This window comes from Salvelinus sp. IW2-2015, linkage group LG11 (genome assembly GCF_002910315.2).
Source record: "Salvelinus sp. IW2-2015 linkage group LG11, ASM291031v2, whole genome shotgun sequence".
Taxonomy (NCBI): domain Eukaryota; kingdom Metazoa; phylum Chordata; class Actinopteri; order Salmoniformes; family Salmonidae; genus Salvelinus; species Salvelinus sp. IW2-2015.
The window spans coordinates 18,749,257-18,767,898 of NC_036851.1; the positions used below are offsets into that span (position 1 = coordinate 18,749,257).

The 18,642-nt window shown below is 43.3% G+C and overlaps 1 protein-coding gene across 1 annotated transcript in view; it reads left to right on the forward strand.

The window, feature by feature from the left end:
- Window positions 1-18,642, forward strand: part of LOC111969942 (membrane-associated guanylate kinase, WW and PDZ domain-containing protein 1-like) — a 193,091-nt gene that overhangs the window by 113,289 nt on the left and 61,160 nt on the right. The window contains 1 exon segment of the mRNA XM_023996341.2: window positions 1,854-1,970. Coding sequence (XP_023852109.1) covers window positions 1,854-1,970 — 117 coding nt within the window.

Sequence of the window (18,642 nt, forward strand, 5' to 3'; positions counted from 1 at the left end):
AGTGTGCTAGAAGTCTGTGCTAGGCTTGCTACCTTAATCATTGTATTAGAGGCCTCTGGCTTTCTTTACCAGCAGAGTAGTACTGCACAGTGATGCGCACACACTGTTTCCATGGCAACACAATCTGGTGGTTTTAATTCACCAGCAGACTCTTTGTTGGCCCGATAAGGCCAAAAAATGGCTCAGCAGCATCCAACCATTCAAAGATTGTGGTTAGAATGTACAGTGCTGTCAAAGTATTCACACCCCTTGACTGTTTCCAACATGTTGTTGTGTTAGAGCCTGAATTTCAAACACAGATTTAACCACAAAGACCCGGGAGGTTTTCCAATGCCTCGCAAAGATTGGCACCTATTGGTAGATGGGTAAAATAAAAACAGTAATTGAAGTAGTGGTGGCTGCATAATGTTATGGGTATGCTTGTAATCATTAAGGACTGGGGAGTTTTTCAGGATAAAAAATAAATGGAATTGGGCTAAGTAAAGGCAAAATCTCAGAGGAAAACCTGGTTCAGTCTGCTTTCCACCAGATACTGGAAGATTAATTCACCTTTCAGCAGGACAATAACCTTCAACAAAAGGCCAAATTTACACTGGAGTTACTTACCAAGAAGACAGTGAATGTTCCTGAGTGGCCGAATTACAGTTTTGACTTAAATCTACTTGAAAATCTATGGCAAGACCTGAAAATGGTTGTCTAGCAATGATCAACAACCAATTTTAGAGAGCTTGAAGAATTGTTGAAAAGAATAATGGGCAAATGTTGCACAATCCAGGTGTGGAAAGATCTTAGCGACTTACCCAGAAAGACTCAAAGCTGCAATCACTGCCAAAGGTGCTTCTACAAAGTATTGACTCAGGGGTGGGAATACTTATGTAAATGAGATATTACTTTATTTAATTTTCAATAAATCTGCAAAAAATAAATCTAAAAACATGTTTTCACTTATGGGGTATTGTGTGTAGATAGGTGAGAGAGAGAAAAAGAATGAATCAATGTTGAATTCAGGCTGTAACACAACAAAATGTCGTGTAAGTCAAGGAGTATTAATACTTTCTGAAGGCACTGTATCTGTCAATCACACAGAGGGATTTACATCATACAGAAGCACAGAATCTCACACATACAATAAAAACCATGGATCTTATTGGAGGTCAATATCCCTCTGTCCTCCTGCTTGTTCTGATGGGATTTGTCATTGAGCTCACTAAAATAATTTTGTATAGCACCATCCTATACAAAAATGCACTGTAAAAAAACCTGAGTCCATTGCAAAAGGTACTGCATGTGCTCATATCACAGCATATGTTAGTATGTTGTGTGTAAATTATCATGTGCGAACGCTCTCCCAAGGACTGTGTCGCTGTGACGTGTCAAGAGGAAACCGTTTGGCTCCTCTCTCTGACTAGCATTGTGTTAGCGGCTAACAGTTAGCCTTTCCACTGTGTGTCTGAGAGACAGATGGCCTAGCTGTGGGAGTGGTCTAAGCCACCAGGCAGCACTGAGACTACAGGACTGACTGGCTACAGCCTGGGAGAGAGGGAGCTAGCCAGGTACCCCTCCGAGTGACTATGGAAGGTGTGCAATGCAGTGTCAAACAGACGATACAAAGACAGAGAGAAAGAAACATGGATATAGAGGGAGAGAGAGATCAGTATAGTCTACTCAGTTATATTATGCTTATTCACGTCCGACTGGTTTCTATGGACGTGATGAAATGGACTGAGAGTTGTGTTCACTCGAAATACATGATAGCCGTGTTGTTTGGATTTGTTGTTACATGGCATCTATATTCCTGTGATGTGTTGTGATGTAGTTAACACACGTCTTCCTGTTTGTCTGGCTGTCTACAGGAAACAAGCTGAATAAGGACCTGAAGCACTATCTGAGCCAGCGATTCCAGAAGTCCTCTCCGGACCACGAGCTGCAGCAGACCATCCGAGACAACCTCTACCGCCACGCCGTGCCTTGTGAGTAGCGCACCCTTTTATACTCCTCCTCATCGTTCTCTTCTTCCTCCTCATCTTGATGTCATTGATTTGTAGCTTTGCAAGGACTCTGTGCTGTTTGGTGAAGCTTCACACTGGACATTGGTGGTTTTGGCTAGTCATTCTCATGTTGCTCTATGTCTCTTAGTCATCTGAATGGTTGTCAGGTTTTAAGGGAGCTTCTTTCACCTCAAATATAAAAAATACTTTGATTACTATGCGAGTCGTAAGCACTGGACAACACACAGACCGCAGTAGATGGTGGTATCCTCCCACTGACGATTGGAACCAGATTAATATGGAGCTCATGCTCTCAACCCTCGTCATTCATTAAATCAGCCAGATGTTTAGTTTTCTCAATAGTATGTGATTAGAGCAAGAAGCTCCAGCGCACCCCATGGTCGATAGGCCAGGAGGCTCTCCCGCCGCTCGATCAATAGGCAGAGTGATTAAACGCACTACGTCTTGATCAGAACCTCACGCACATCTTCACTCCTATTTTTTTCTCACAATGTACAGTATTTCATGATGTCCAAGGATTCAGACCTTTTTTCTGTAGGGCAGCTGTCCTGTATAGATTGTGTAAAGGAAATGCAGAGGTACTTTTAGGCTTCTAATGTATCATATTTCTCAGTGTCAATAATGTGGAGTTATCCCAACACCGCTATGGCATGCTGGGGCCTTTCACAGTGACGTGGGGGGACTGATAGTGCAACATTGCGATAAATCGAATCAAATTCTCTTTGTCACATGCGCTGAATACAACAGGTGAAATGCTTACTTACAAGCCCTTAACCAACAATGTAGTTTTTAAGAAAATTAGATGGAATTCCCTAGTGATTATGAGCTGGCCATGACACTCAAACAGACGGAGAGAGAGTAAAGGAACTCGATCAACTCATAGTACATAGTGAGACTAGGAGTCCTACACAGGACATATAATGTGTGATCAGATTAAAGATGTGTAGTTAGCAACAGCCATTTTGCATCTGTCATTAATGCATGGCAGGGTACTTGTGGTTTATTTGTTATATAAAGCATAGTTTATTTGTTGGGCTAGGTTACTTTAGTCCCCTTCAGCCAACCCACAATTCAGTGGGTCTACTACATTATCTGGGCCTTGAGTAGTAGAGCATGTCAACAATGTTAATTACATGCCTCTCTTTCAATGCTTTGTTATCCAAAAATGTTTCCTAATGCCCCCAGATACACCATCAAAGTCTACTCCTACAGTACCAATTTTCTCTTGGGCCCCATTGCAAAATAGGTAGAATTGCAGGAAATTAGCTTTAAAACTGCAATTCTTTTTCTCAGCAAAATAAATAGAATTTCAGGAATCTAGCTTTTAAACTGTAAAACAATCTGTCTGCCCATGGCAAAATGTGTAGAATTGCAGGAAATGTGCTTTAAAACAGCAAAATGTCTCTGCGGCCAAGGAAAAACACCTACCCCACGCTAACTTTGCCACCGCTGCTGAAATAAATCCTAGGGGGAACACTGTCCGAACAGGACTTTTTCCTAAGCATTCTCATCATTGGGTATTCAATTAGTTTATTCATGACCCTCTCACGCAAATTGCTATCTGTATTCCAGGGGCTTTTTCCTCAGGACTTTATTGGAATTACCCAGTGTGCCATATGTCAGCCAGACAGGCCTGGATTGTGCTAGTCTGGTCATAATGGCCATTTTAATTACCAAAGGCCTAGCTCTTCTCTCTGACTCTGACTCTTATTGACACCCTGATAAACCGTATTATGGTTAACCAAGGAAACATATCACCATGAAGGTGTACCTAGCTAGGAACATTATTTTGATTGGTTCCCACTGGCTGTTGGTGAAATGTACATTCCTGGATAATAGATTTACATTTATTGATTTGATTAATTTATTCCAAAAAGACACATTATAGATGCGGGAAGAGGATGTGAGAAGGGCACCGAGACTGGTTATGTTTTCAGCAGTGGTTTGGTTTCTCCACTGGTCATCTCCAGGCCCTGGAGACTGGAGGTCAGTGTGTGGTGGTATAGTTGTGTCCGTGGGTCAACTCGTGTGTGTGTGCATGAGGAGGCTGTGATTAATGGACAGAAAGCAGCTGGAGGTGACAGATGGCCTAACCCTACTCGCTCTGCTCCTGACTGGGGACATCCTTCTCAAGCCTCTCGTCTCCTCTGTTGCTCAAACCATGCAGCTCAAACTCCCCTCCCTCTCTCACACACACATACCTTCAAGACAATGCTTGACTCCACTCTATCATCATTGATGTAATCAGACAGCGTCTGTGTGTGCAGCTGCTTCTTTGGTTAACATGCTGAAGCTTTGAAAGGCTGACCAGAGTGTGGCCCCACCAGGAGGCCAGTGACCAGAGCAGGGGGTGGGGTGACTGACAGGGGACGGGTGACAATGAGGACATGTGACCCTTACAGAGCAGAAATTTGTCTGGGGATGTCTCAAGTGTTTTGTCAATGAACCCTAGTCTGTGTAGTAGAAGTTTTCTCGGGTCCAAGAAGGCTGTGTCTAGACTTGACAGTTCATGCATCTTTAGTATTCTGATCATAGACTTCTGATCAGGGAATTCTAAACGAGTCATGCCTCTACACCTACATTTAAATGTGTTCAGATTCCAGATTTCCACGCTATATTAAAATGCTAGTATGCATTCTACAAATGTGGAATAGGCTAAATATGATGTAAATAATAATAACAATAGTTAGCAAGCAACACTAAAGCAATTTCAAACAGGTTAGCATAACTCTAGCCAAACAAAAAAATCTTTGTTCTAAATATTAGCTAGCTAGCAGTTATGAGGCCAGCAAACACATTCCTCACACGCTAGGAACGTACTGTATTTCCTCCAACGTTATAATGAAAAGGTGCCTCAAAACACAAGTTTTCTGGAGACTTGTGCGAGGAGTGCTGATGACGTTGCCCACTGTATGCACTTTCGGCACCCTGATTGTTTCCAGACTGAGGAGAAATCCGCACAATGTATCCCTGACCACCTTCTGAAGTGGTCAGCCAGATCTGAACACAACCTGTCTTTTCAATGCCATCTTTGTATTCTGATAGCATAAGCCACATGTAAGTGTCAAGTGTAGACATGACCAAAGTTTGACCCGGACCTGACTGGATCGATCTTAAAAAAAAAAAAAAGGGGACCCGAGAGCAATCATACCCAAACCCAAATGGACCCGAGTGACAAAAAAAATCATGTTTATCAGCCAAGTTGCTCATCTGGTTAACGAATAGTTCTTTGTATGTTGGCTAAGCTTTCTACATTTAATAAATGAACCTTATTAGCGTGAAATAAATATGCTACAGATTATGCAGAGCCATGATCGGGTCCACTTGGGTCTATCAGCTGTAGTTACATAGAATCGAGACCCTATAACAATCAAACATGAACTGACCCAAAACCTAGGGACAAGTTTGCATTTTGGACTCGGTTCGGGTTTTGGGTATTCTGGTTCGGGTGGACCCGTGAAGACCTCTACTGTGTAATACTGCCACAAGTTGACAGATACAGTAGGATGGAAGTCTTATTGGCTTATAGGACAGTGCTATTGGTTTAGTGTATTAGTGTTGATTGACCTGATAGGATTTAGATGGGAGAAACACTTTAGTCCTGGACAACATGCCTTTAATTAAATGATGCCATGTCCTTTGTATCCCCTCTCCTTCCCTTAGCAGAGCCAGGGTTCAGTTCAGCAGGGGTCCCTGCCTGGCCTTCTACAGATCCACACACCTATTGTTGTCCTGGATGGGAAATATCAGCTGCTACAGCATAGAAGACCAGCGTGATAACTATAGTTCCTCTTCTGTCTTTCCTCCTATCACATTGTTGACTTCTCACCTACCACACCACAGCCCGTCTCCACCTCCAAATACCACAGCCCACCATATCGCTATTTCTTTTTTTCTGTCTCCCTCTACTTCCTCTTTTTCCTCTCCAATCTTCCGGCGTCCGTCGGCTTCCCTGCGGTCGCCTAGTGCTCATTCCCGATCCGATACCTACTCTCATTCCTGACTCCCACTGCTGTAGCTGTGGCTGCTGTTCCCTCTTCTCCCCTGTTGTTTTCCACTCGTCGCTGTGATCAGCTCAGCAGCAGCAGAGCTCTCCCCTCTGGGTTTGTTCCTCAGCCTGCCTGCGCTGCATAGAGAGATCAGCAGGATCCCTGCTACAGTCTGGTAGCTACCACTCTACTCTCTCTCTCGCTCCCCCACTCTTTGCATCAAGGCAAGTGGGCTGTGCTTTGTCTGCTGTTATTTTTCCATTGTTTCTTTCTCCTAGATGACGGGTGGCTGGAGAGGTGCAGTGAGCAAGCGAGCGTGTGTGTGGGGAGGTGTGTGATGTATCACCGTTCTTGAACATGGTGGATGGCTTGTATATAGGCTATAAGGATGTGGTGGGGGTGGGGTCGAGGTTGCGTTGGGGGTGGGGTTGGAGAGGGGGATGGGCAGAAGGGAAGCGGGAGGATGGAACTAAGCACACGCGCAAGCATGCTCAGCTATGTAGCTAGCACACAGGCACAGATGGGGGGCTGCTAGTAGCACGTTTTCCCTGCCTAATTTTACCCTGCAGGGTTTGTATGTAGGACCTGCTTTTCACAGGCCTCTCTGTATAGGGCTTGACATTAATGCTAGTCCGCTTGTCTGGGACGAGTAAAAAATTAAAAATAATTGTCGGACAAGCAGAATATATATATTGAAATTGTCTGAATAGAAGTAAAAATATCACACAACAATCACAATATCAAACAAGGCAACAGTAAACATGTCATCCCCCACAAATGATGCTGCACCCCTCCTTGGGCCAATTGAGATATTGTGTGTGACTAACAGATTTCAGTTCATTACTATAGCTCCCACCTTGGGCCAGTCAGTGTAGTTTTGTAAATGCCAGATCTTTATGGTATGACGCATCATTCACCCAAGTTTCGTCAAAATCGTCCCCTTGCTTTGTGAAATATCGCGTGTGACTAACGTACGAACGAACAGACGATTTCATCGTGGGGGACAACAATTATTCAGATAAGAATTGGATCAAAGTGTCCTCTGGATTCGATGTGTTACGCACTGTATCTGTTCTCCCAATCTGTGCAGAGCACATCAGAGTAAAATGATCATTGGTAATGTGTGTGTACAGAGAATGAGAGACATGGCAGCAGCAGGTAGCCTGTAAAATGATAAACAAACAGACTAGATAGCCAAATCAAAATATACATTTGGAAAGTATTTAGACCCTAATTTTAAAATGTATTAAATTATTTATTTTACTTATCAATCTACACAAAATACCCCATAATGGCAAAGTGAAAACACGTTTTTAGAACATTTTGCAAATTTAATAAGAATTTAAAATAAGGTTCTTGGTCTCCTCCCTGACCAAGGCCCTTTTCCCCCGATTGTTCAGTTTGGAAGAGTCTTGGTGAGGAAGAGTCTTGGTGGTTCCAAACTTCTCCCATTTAAGAATGATGAAGGCCACTGTGTTCTTGGGGACCTTCAATGCTACAGACATTTTTTTCTGCCCTTCCCCAGATCTGTGCCTCGACACAATCCTGTCTCGGAGTTCTACGGACAATTCTTTCCACCTCATGGCTTAGTTTTTGCTCTGACATCAATTGTCAACTGTGGGACATTATAAAGACAGGTGTGTGCCTTTCCAAATCATGTCCAATCTATTGAATTTACCACAGGTGGACTTCAATCAAGTTGCAGAAACATCTCAAGGATGATCAACAGAAACAGGATGTACCTGAGCTCAATTTTGTCTCTCATTGCAAAGGGGCTGAATACTTATGTAAAAAATATGAGCATTACTCCTTTGCCAAGATAGTCCATCCACCTGACAGGTGTGGCATATCAAGAAGTTGATTAAACAGCATGATCATTACACAGGTGCTCCTAAGTGCTGGGGACAATAAAAAGCCACTCTAAAATGTGGAGTTTATCACACAACACAATACCACAGATGTCTCAAGTTTTGAGGGAGCGTGCAATTGGCATGCTGACTGCAGAAATGTCCACCAGAGCTGTTGCCAGATAATTTCATGTTAATTTCTCTACCAACGTCTTTTTAGACAATTTGGCAGTACATCCAACCGGCCTTACAACCGCAGACCATGTGTAACCATGCCAGCCAAGGACCTCCACATCCGGCTTTTTCACCTGTGGGATCATCTGGGAACCGCCACTCTGACAGCTGATGAAACTGTGGGTTTGCACAACCAAAGAATTTCTGCACAAACTGTCAGAAACCGTCTCAGTGAAGCTCATCCGCCTGCACGTCATCCTCACCTGGGTCTTGACCTGACTTCAGTTTGTCGTCATAACCGACTTCAGTGTGCAAATGCTCACCTTCGATGGCCACTGGCACGCTGGAAAAGTGTTCTCTTCACGGATGAATCCCGGTTTCAACTGTACCGTGTAGATGGCAGACATGTGGGCGAGCGGTTTGCTGATGTCAACGTTGTGAACAGAGTGCCCCATGGTGGCAGTGGGGTTATGGTATGGGCAGGCATAGGCTACGGACAACACCATTGCATTTTATCGATGGCAATTTGAATGGACAGAGATACCATGACGAGATCCAGAGGCCCATCGTGCCATTCATCCGCCGCCATCACCTCATGTTTCGGCATGATAATGCACGGCCCCATGTCGCAAGGATCTGTACACAATTCCTGGAAGCTGAAAATGTCCCAGCTTCCATGGCCTGCACACTCACCAGACATTACACACATTGAGCATGTTTGGGATGCTCTGTATCGACGTGTACGTTTCCACCAATATCCAGCAACTTTGCACAGCCATTGAGTAGGAGTGGAACAACATTCCACAGGCCACAATCAACACCCTGATCAACTGTATGCGAAGGAGATGTCGCACTGCATGAGGCAAAAGGGGATCACACTAAATACTGACTGGTTTTCTGACCCATGCCCCTAGCTTTTTTTTAAAGGAATCTGTGACCAACAAATGCATATCTGTATTCCCAGTCATGTGAAATCCATAGATTAGGGCCTGATTTCCTTATATCAACTGTAACTCAGTAGAATCTTTGAAATGGTTGCATGTTGTGTTTATATTTTTGTTCAGTGTACATAGATTTATATTATTATATCGTTGTTGTTTGATGAAAACCTCCAACTTTTATTTTTTTTACAAGAATTTATGCTTTTGGTTCCCCTTTACGTCTGTCTCTATGAACGTTTCGCGACCCCTTGACCAATGAAATGTATTCAAAATAGCTTTTCATCAAAACTCTTCAGTTCATTGGCTCTCAAAGTTGTCCGTCAAACCCTGTATCTCCACCATGGCTCTTGAAGTGAAGCACACGGTTTCACCCTGAGGATATTTTTGCTCGGGGGTTCTTAGTGAGATGCAATCAGAGGTAAGGTGCACTTTAATTACCTTCTGTCTTTGTAATATTATATATTTCTGGAGTAAGAGAAGTATTTCTCAGATATAATTATGTTGTTCAAATTGTGTTTAGAGTGCAAATCAAATCTCCTGATTTTGGCTCCCCATATGATCTCTGCTTGTTGGCTAACTAGCCACCTTGTTATTGGCATAAAGTGTTTACAGATTAATCAGATGTGTGTTGCAATGGCTAACAAGCTATCACATTAGGTTGCCACTAGATAAGCTGGCTAAGCTAGCTCGCTGCAGTGTCAACCATGTAGCTAGCTAACGTTAACTAGATGAACCGGGATGTCCAGCGCAGCTTCCTCTCACTCCATTGCTCTCCTCTCACTGTGTGTGTGTGTCTAAATGTCATACTTTTTTATGACAAGGCCTATAAGCGCATCTGTGGTACAGTCAGTGTATCATCTCAGTAAGCTTTTTGGACCATGACTAGAAATACATTTTTGTGTGTCTTTTTATTTACAGCTTGTAGTGGCACATCCGAGGGGAAAAGAAAATTCCCTTCAAAGTGGAAAGGAGAGGTTCAGAAGGAAAGGAGAATTGAGGGTAAATCCTATCTTGGCATCAAAAAGATGATTGAGTTGACTATGGCAATGTTTGATTTATTACTTACATGGTTCTTACCTGAATACTTACCATGATGTTTAATTCCATGCTGAAATGTGTCTGATTTGCATACTAGTAACATGATCGATAGTGACATTTTAAATTTTGATTGTTGTTTGAACACTAACCTGATCCTCCTTGATATTTCATTCTGAGTGAAAAATGAAACATCGCATTTGGTGTAAATCTTTTTAGGACGCGTTCACCATCACATGTACTTGAAATTATATTGTGAAATGCATTTTTATTAATGGCATTAAAATTGTACAATTATTACAATGTCTCGAGTACCATTTACCTTTTTATGAAATTGAACACATTGATAGATATTAAGTCAACTTCGATTAAGACCGTAATTCAAACTTTACAGCCTATGGACTTTGATGTCAGTCTTCAATGGAGACTACCTGTGCTGGAGGATATCTGCAAGATGGTGCTGGCAGGCTTAAATAATGAATGAATGTCAAATCAATCACACTAAGTTGTTGTCCTATTTGTTTTCTGTCACAGTTTACCATAAAGTGTAAAAAAAAAGTACCAGACTAAATGTGTAACTAGTTTTCTTACTGAATACTTTTTTAATCTTAAGGGTTACTTTTACTTGAGTAAATTACAATATAAGTAATAGGACTTTTACTTAAGTACAGATTATCAGTACTCTAACGGATAGCGTACAGAATGTAGCCTATTGGAATATAATCAAATAATAAGGGGCCTATTGCAACCATTGATGGCACTAGATTATCGCTAGCTTATGTCTCGCTAAACCTTCAATATGCACTAAATTCACCCGCACAGCTCATCCCAATTGCAACCGTTATTGGTTACCTCATTACCGCTCCCTAAAAGATGTCGGTGTTACCTTAGTCAGAGATCTGTGTATGTAATGGCAAGATGCTTATGTCTCCGCTCTATCAATGAGAGTCATTATCCCAAAGGCAGGAAAGGAAGGTAGGTAACACGTTTAGGTCTGCATATTAAGCCCATAGAAACATATTGGGCTTATTCTGGACAGATTTTGGCGTTAGTGATCCCTCTCGCTTCGCCTCTTCCTCTCTGCCTTAGTCGTGCTTGCAACCAAAGTCTTTTAAGATATGTTCGTATTGTCATAGGAACAACATGACAGTCCTTTTCTAACAGAAAATAGAAATAAAGTATTTCCTTGTTTACCACGGCACATCTACTGTTTAAAGGCCAGGACACAGTGGTATCGCCTCCTACACTGGTTTGATTGATGGGGGCAGGGCCTAGATTTTGGTTGGATGGATGGATCTTAGGGGGAGGTAACAGGCTTTGAATGTCTTTTGAAATGTCTTTTGAAATGTCATTACGCTGACATCATCATTAGTTTAAGTGAAAGAAAGGCATTGTCAAGAGGGATTCAATGAAGAGATGATTCCCAGGAAGTCATACATACTCCACACGCACATACGTCCAGGCACGCATGCACTCACCCATTCATCCCCAACACACACACACTTAGAGGTTGTGTGTGGGGATGTGAATTCATCCTGCTAGTGATTCATTGTTTTCCTCTCTGGCTTCTGTGTTGAGTACCTTGGAAGCATATTTTATGTCATTTGGTGGTGCTTTATATTTGTCAAATTTCAAGTACAAGTGTTTATTAATACACATTTGTTATTTGGAAATGTGTTTTTTGCATATCCCAACTCTCCCTGAGACACCCTCGGAGAGTGAGGTCACGGCCAGGGTCTGCCGTTATCAACGGGGACCATTGGAGCAATTAAGGTTAAGTGCCTTAAAAAACAGATGGACTAACCCAAACTTCTGGCTGATCTAAAGTAAAACTGCTTCTACCTGTGTTACATCTTATTCCGAAGCACCAATCCAGCGTGGGTGAAATGATTCATGCCTGCTCCCCAAAGTGGCAGCTTTCTTGTGTCTCTGTGCAACCTAGGGGTCATCTCACACACCTAAACACCTTCGCCCTATTTTCTGAAAAGTTTGCTTTTTCAGAACTGTTTGTTTTCTGACGTCCTGAAGCCTGGAGGGATACCTCGGCTGTGAAAGTGGCCGGTGAGAGAGGTGAGACAGAGGTCACACATTTAAATGTTTTCGCAATTGAAATGCTGTCTTGTTATAACGTGCATAATATAATAACAAAGATAGCCATTCAGAAGTCAAGGATGTAGCCATTTCATAAATGAAGGGTTTTTCTGTAGGAAAATAACTGCCTCATTCCTGGTTATTGTTGCCATTATCAGTGCTGTGATTAGGAATGCTGTATTGATGGACTCAGACTATCCTCGAGGGGTTAAAGAAACAAGGACTCAAAGCTGCTGTTCCTGTACCCGTCCTTTCCCCATCACCCCTCCTATCTCCCCACAGACGACTGCATCTCTTGGGTTAAAGAAAAACAATGGCAGAAAGTATTCACAAAGTATTCTGAAAATATTCAGACCCTTTGACTTTTTCCACAGCCTTCTTAGAAAATTGATTAAATTAAACATTTTCCTTATCAATCTACACACAATACCCCAAATTGACAAAGCAAAAACAGTTTTTTAGAAAAAATCAGTAATACCTAAATTTACATAAGTATTCAGACCCTTTGCTATGAAAAAAATGACTGCAGCATTGAAGGTCCCCAAGAACACAGTGGACTCCATCATTCTTAAATGGAAGACGTTTAGAACCACCAAGACTCTTCCTAGAGCTGGCCGCCCGACCAAACTGAGCAATCGGGGGAGAAGGGCCTTGGTCAGGGAGGTGACCAAGAACCCGATTCTTGGTCACCAGAGTTCCTTTGTGGAGATGAGGGAACATTCCAGAAGGACAACAATCTCTGCAGCATTCCACCAACCAGGCCTTTATGGAAGAGTGACCAGACGGAAGCTGCTCCAGAGCAGTCAGGACCTCAGACTGGGGCAAAGGTTCACCTACCAACAGGACCACGACTCTAAGCACACAGTGGCCGAGCCAGAGGCCGGACTTGAACCCGGTCAAACCTCTCTGTAGAGACCTGAAAATAGCTGTGCAGCGACACTCCCCATCCAACCTGACAGCGCTTGAGAGGATCTGCAGAGAAGAATGGAAGAAACTCCCCAAGGTCTGCCAAGCTTGTAGCTTCATACCCAATAAGACTTGAGGCTGGAATTACTGCCAAAGGTGCTTCAACAAAGTACTGAGTAAAAGGTCTAAATACTTATATAAATGTTATATTTCAGTTTTTGTTTTTTTATACGTCTGCAAAAAATTCTACAAACCTGTTTTTGCTTTGTCATTATATTGTGTATAGATTGTGTTTAAATTGATGAGAGAAAAAAAATATGTAATCAATTTAAAAATAAGTCTGTACTGTAAATATGGAAAAAGTCAAGGGGTCTGAATACTTTCCGAATGCACTGAATGCATGCACCCACACTTTATATGCCATATCTCATTCAGTCCTTAATCGAAGTCCTATTCTACCTTAGCCTTGTGTCCGGACCTAATCTCATCATTCTAGCCCCAGCATCCCAGCCCTAGTAGCCCAGCGACATCCATCCCTGCCCCGTGCTTGCCCTTGGTAGTGTTGATTTCGGTGGTCACGTGATGCATGGGGATGGGCTCTCTCGCTGGGACTGCCTTGTTTGTCAGAGCAGAGGGAGCATGTGTGACGACGTCTGTGTGTAAGAGAGAGATATATAGGCTACAGAAGGGAGGAGAGAGAGAAAAGTGAGGGGGAGCGAGGGCAAGTGAGAGACTGAGTGGAGGTGGGCGGGTGCATGTGGGTAAGTGTGAGACTGGAGACGGTGGTTGGGTTCAGTCAGACAGGAGCAGAGCGGAGCACAGCGTGTATGTATGCATGTGTATAGTTCACGTTGGCTGAGCCTGGATTCTGAGCCTGGCAGGAACAGGAAGACTCATCAGACAGACAGCGGATCGCATCGGTGGCCAGTGCTGGACGGACGACACTGGACAGACAGGCAGACAGAGGGAGGCTGTAGCTCGGATGCGAGTGTCTGATGCGCTCCCTGTGGATAAAGAGCGACCTGTTTTGTGTTTTCTCATCCTACCTGACTGGTTTCTCTCTGTGTGCTGTGTAGCCCTGGACTAGCTGAGGAAATCAGAGGTATGCTCTCTATTTGTCTTTAATTTGAGAATGATGCTTTGGCTCCTGGGATTTAATGGCGGGGGGGATGGATGGCGAGGGAGAAAGAGAGTGAGGGGGGGTTACTGTGCATCAGGCGGAACACATCAGTATAAGAGAGAGAGGCAGGTCGCTGGCAGTAATAGCAGTGGAATGGTCAAACGGAATGCCGTGTGTCCGTCTTACTTTTGTGTGCGTGTCGCTGGTGTGTGTGTGTCTGGTCTCTGGTTTGTGTGTCTGGCGGAGATGGCAGTGCTCTGACGGGGGGGCTGTATTATTAAGCTGTGATCTGTTGACATGCCTGCTCCTGTTAGAGGCCATTATCTTCACCAGAGCTGGCTAGCAGCAGGGTTTCCAGGATACTAGCTAACCCCCTCTCCTCCTGCCCCCTCACCGTCTCCTTCTTTCTCTCTGCCTCTATCCATCTCTCTGTCTACTCTTCTCCTCCACCCCCTGGACTCTCTTTCCTTCCCTCTGTAAATGGATAGTTTTAAAGCCGTTCTCTCTCTTACCCTCTGCCGCCGTGCTAGCCTTCGGTGAAGAAGCTTTTACTGGCTGAAGAAAAGACCCATCACAGGTATTTTAGGCAGGTTTCTGGGTAATTTAGTCTCAGTGGTCTTCAGGTTTTTCTTATTTTAATCCCCGCTCCCCCGATATTTCCCCCTCCGCTCAAATCATTAAGCGCTGTAAACCGAGGCTTCGCAGAGGAAAATGGAGCATGTCACAGGTTAAGAGAAAGGGCTGTTTTGATCTCATTGTGTGTGGATGTGTGTGTGTGCCTGTCTCTCTCGGCACCATGAGCCTTTTTCAACCAGCGATGTGAAAACAACAGCCCCCCCATCCTCTCCATTATAAAACCTCTCTGATGAATGTTGCCAATCAATTTTAAGCCATAACAAAGCCTCTCGACCCCCTTCCTCCTAAAACGGGGGTGGGGGAGTCAACTCAGTCCAGGGGTGCTGGCGCTCGAGGAATCCACCCATCCCCCCCCCCCCCCCCCCCCAAAACCGCAGGGCAATATGTGGAGCGGTAAAAGCTGGAATGGGCAGCCTGTGTGTTGTTGATTGACCCTTTGGTGGGACCGATGGTTGTGTCCCCTGTGGAGCTAGGAGCACGGGCACTGACCCCAGTCTTCACCCGTTCTGGTGCCCCCGTACCCTGCACACACACACCAACACACACTGATATCAGGCCAAGATGGAGATGTTTCTTATGCTACTGGACTGAGAATCTGCTAGCCTCTTTGTGTGCTGTCTGGAAAACCTGCATGAAAACATGCCTCGGTCAGTGATGTGAAACAACACATTGTGTGGTATCAGAAATGCTACTCGAATAGCCAAGTGTACTATTGTCAGTGGGTGAGTTACATGACCAAATCTTTGTGTTCTGGTGCACATCTTCTTTCCTGGAAGTCAACATCGACAAGGCAGTTTTGTAACAAATCAAGTGGCAGGGCTGCTATTGCGGCTGAAACACAACATTTTAATTGGTGGCTTTACGGGCACATAGTCCATCTTAAATTAAATTCCTAACTCCTCTCGTGTTCTTCTTCCCATGGACAGAAGCATCGCTATGCAGTTGACTAACCGGTCCGCTGTAGGGAAATACTGTCCATCGCTAGAAAAAAAAATCTCATTTTGGCCCATTCATCCTTGGAAGAGAGATGTTAGTGTGCACAGCACATAGACACCGACTCACCCTCTCACGTTAGACGTGCACAGAATGAGAATAGAGACACGTTCACTCTAACCCACTCTAACGTATGCTATTTAAGGCAGTATAGCCCGACCAACATCCATACAAGTTTATACTGTTTAGTGGATACATTGTGCTGCAGTGTAGGACTACTTTAAATAGTACAGCATATATTGATGATAGCTCTCAGGGATGTACCAGTTATACATGTACAGATATGTACGCGTACACAGTCATAGTCATCTGTATGATCATTGAGAATACCCACAGAAGAAACAAACTGTCTCAGAGTTGTTCAGTAATCAGTGGCTGAATAGAAGCAGCTGACTCATGTTCCCTGAATCCCAGCTATAGGACACTAATTATAGGCTAGCCTTGGTTCCAAGACTATTAAGTCGTTTTAATTGTTTCACATATCAGTGATTTGCTTCGTTGTTTCTACAGAAGTGCTCTCTAAATGAATGGTCTAGTGTTTTCGTGTAGTCTTGGGGCTTTGACATTGTAGAGGCACATGGATGCAGTTTGGGGTTTTGGCAGGAGAAGGATATGAGTTGACCAAAATGTAGAAACAGAGAGACGTGGGCAGCCACATAGCCAGCTGGCCAATTTGAGGAGGACATTAGCGCAAAGAGAGTGGACTGCTGACTGCCGTCGCCTCAGCGTCCTGCTTCATTATACCAATGTCCACAAAAGGAGGGAGGGAGACTAGAGGGATGAGAGGGAGAAATGGAGAGACAGAAGCAGAGAAGGAAAGAAAAAACATAAAGAGGAGGAATGTCAAGATTAGAGAGAAAGAAATAGAAGATGGAGAGAGAGGGAAAGAAAGTATAGGAAGAGAAATGTATAGAGAAGGAAAGGAGAGAGAGGATGAGGGAGAAATAGATGGAGAGGGATAGAGAGCGAGCACCACAAACCTATCCACTGGGTGATGCTCATAGAAAATGTAATCAAGCTTTACATATAATTTCCTTCCAACTTAGCAAAAACATATCTGTATATCTGCACGGATGAGTTTTCTCATACGCAATGATGGATCTATGGCTTTTACATTGTAGTAAACAGAATACTCCCTTTCTTTCTGTATATAATCATAAACTCCAATTCTAGCCAGTCTCGCCATTCGCTAGGGCTTTCTTTGTTTCCTCTTTAGCCAACAACTAGCTCAATCCGCTCTTTCTTCTGTCCTGAAAGACTGGCATGCCAGCAGAATAAGAATAGAACGCTATTATTAGAACAATAATAATGAATCAAACACATTTACAATGGCCTACTTTTCACCATGGCACATATTGGATCACTATCATGGATAGCACATTTGTTTTTTTCTCAACTGTCTAGAGCCCTATTTGTATGTTAACACTAGACTGTGTTTTCAGGCTATTTACACCTCTAACATGGTCCTGGCTCCATGGCCTGGGCTGCCTGCTAGTTAACATTTTTCTATTTGAATGCTGAAGGCTTTAGCTTCTGAAGCATAGTGACAAAACAACTGATAGATCGCCATAGCCTTGTGCACCAATAGGAATGAATACTGGAAAGGGTCAATTAATGACTGACTCGTTTGTGTATTTTAACCATGTAATTGAAATACATTTAATCCAATTATGAGAGATTGGGAGGAGCAGGTGATGTATAATAACGTCTTCCATCAACAACTGCGTTGGGGATTATCACTGGATGCACTGTTTCTATAGGCCTTTGATCCCAATCAGCTCAGACTGAACAGGGGAACTAGTCTAGTTAAAGCTGGAATCCGCATTAGGGGAAACGGCGCCACTGGTCGCCCTTTGCTCATTTGCTATTGTTTTTGTTTTGTTTATGAAAGTTGTAGATGGGCATCCAGCGTCATGGTAAAAAATAATTGTAGCACATACATGTCCAAGGGAGAAAACATATTTGTTGTAATATCACAAACGAACATGGCAGTTTCACCTCTACGGATTTCAGTTTTAAATAAATACATAAGTACTGTGCTATATTTGGGGAGTAACTGGCTGTGTTTGGTTAAAGGGAGATGACCAACCTGTCTGTTCAGGTCAGGTGTGTAATTACCAAATGCTGGCTAAACATGGGTGTTGACACAGGTAATAGCGTATGGTCTTTCTGTCTGGAGCTGTATTGATTCCTGTAGCATAGTGGCTGGGATATACATGAGGGGCCTACCTATTGTATTAAAAGCACCTCTGTTGCATTATTCACACACACTCAGAATTCCCTGCTTCAAGTTCAGTAGCCTACCTCTCCTAGTTGGGCGTGCGAGGTCAAGTGGGCCTACAGTATATGTGTGGTCTCAATGAAATGGATAGGCTGCCTATGCATGGGCGGAGAAACACGTGGAAGTTATCTTTCCAAGGAAATTAACTTAAATATAATCAGGCTAAAGTTTACTACTTAATAAATATTGAAAATGGAAAGAAGGGGAGGGCACTCAGCCAATGTGAGTCGAGGTGCAATCCAAAAATGATCATTGAAAAGGTGCAACGTGCGTAACATAGTGAGGGAACTTTGAGCCTTTTTCTTTCCAATAATGATTGATTACCCATTTATTTCTCTCTGCCTGTTAATCGTCCCGCTCCTTAAAACCTGTCTAGGCCAGGAGTTCCGCTAGTGGAACTCCTCCCACATTCCACTGAAAAGGAAGAGCGGCAAATTCAAAACAATTTTTTTTTTGAAATATTTAACTTTCACACATTAACAATTCCAATACAGCATTTGAAAGATAAACATCTTGTGAATTCAGCCAACATGTCCGATTTTTAAAATGTTTTACAGAGAAAACACCACATATATTTATGTTAGCTCACCACCAAATACAAAAGACAGACAGACAGTTTT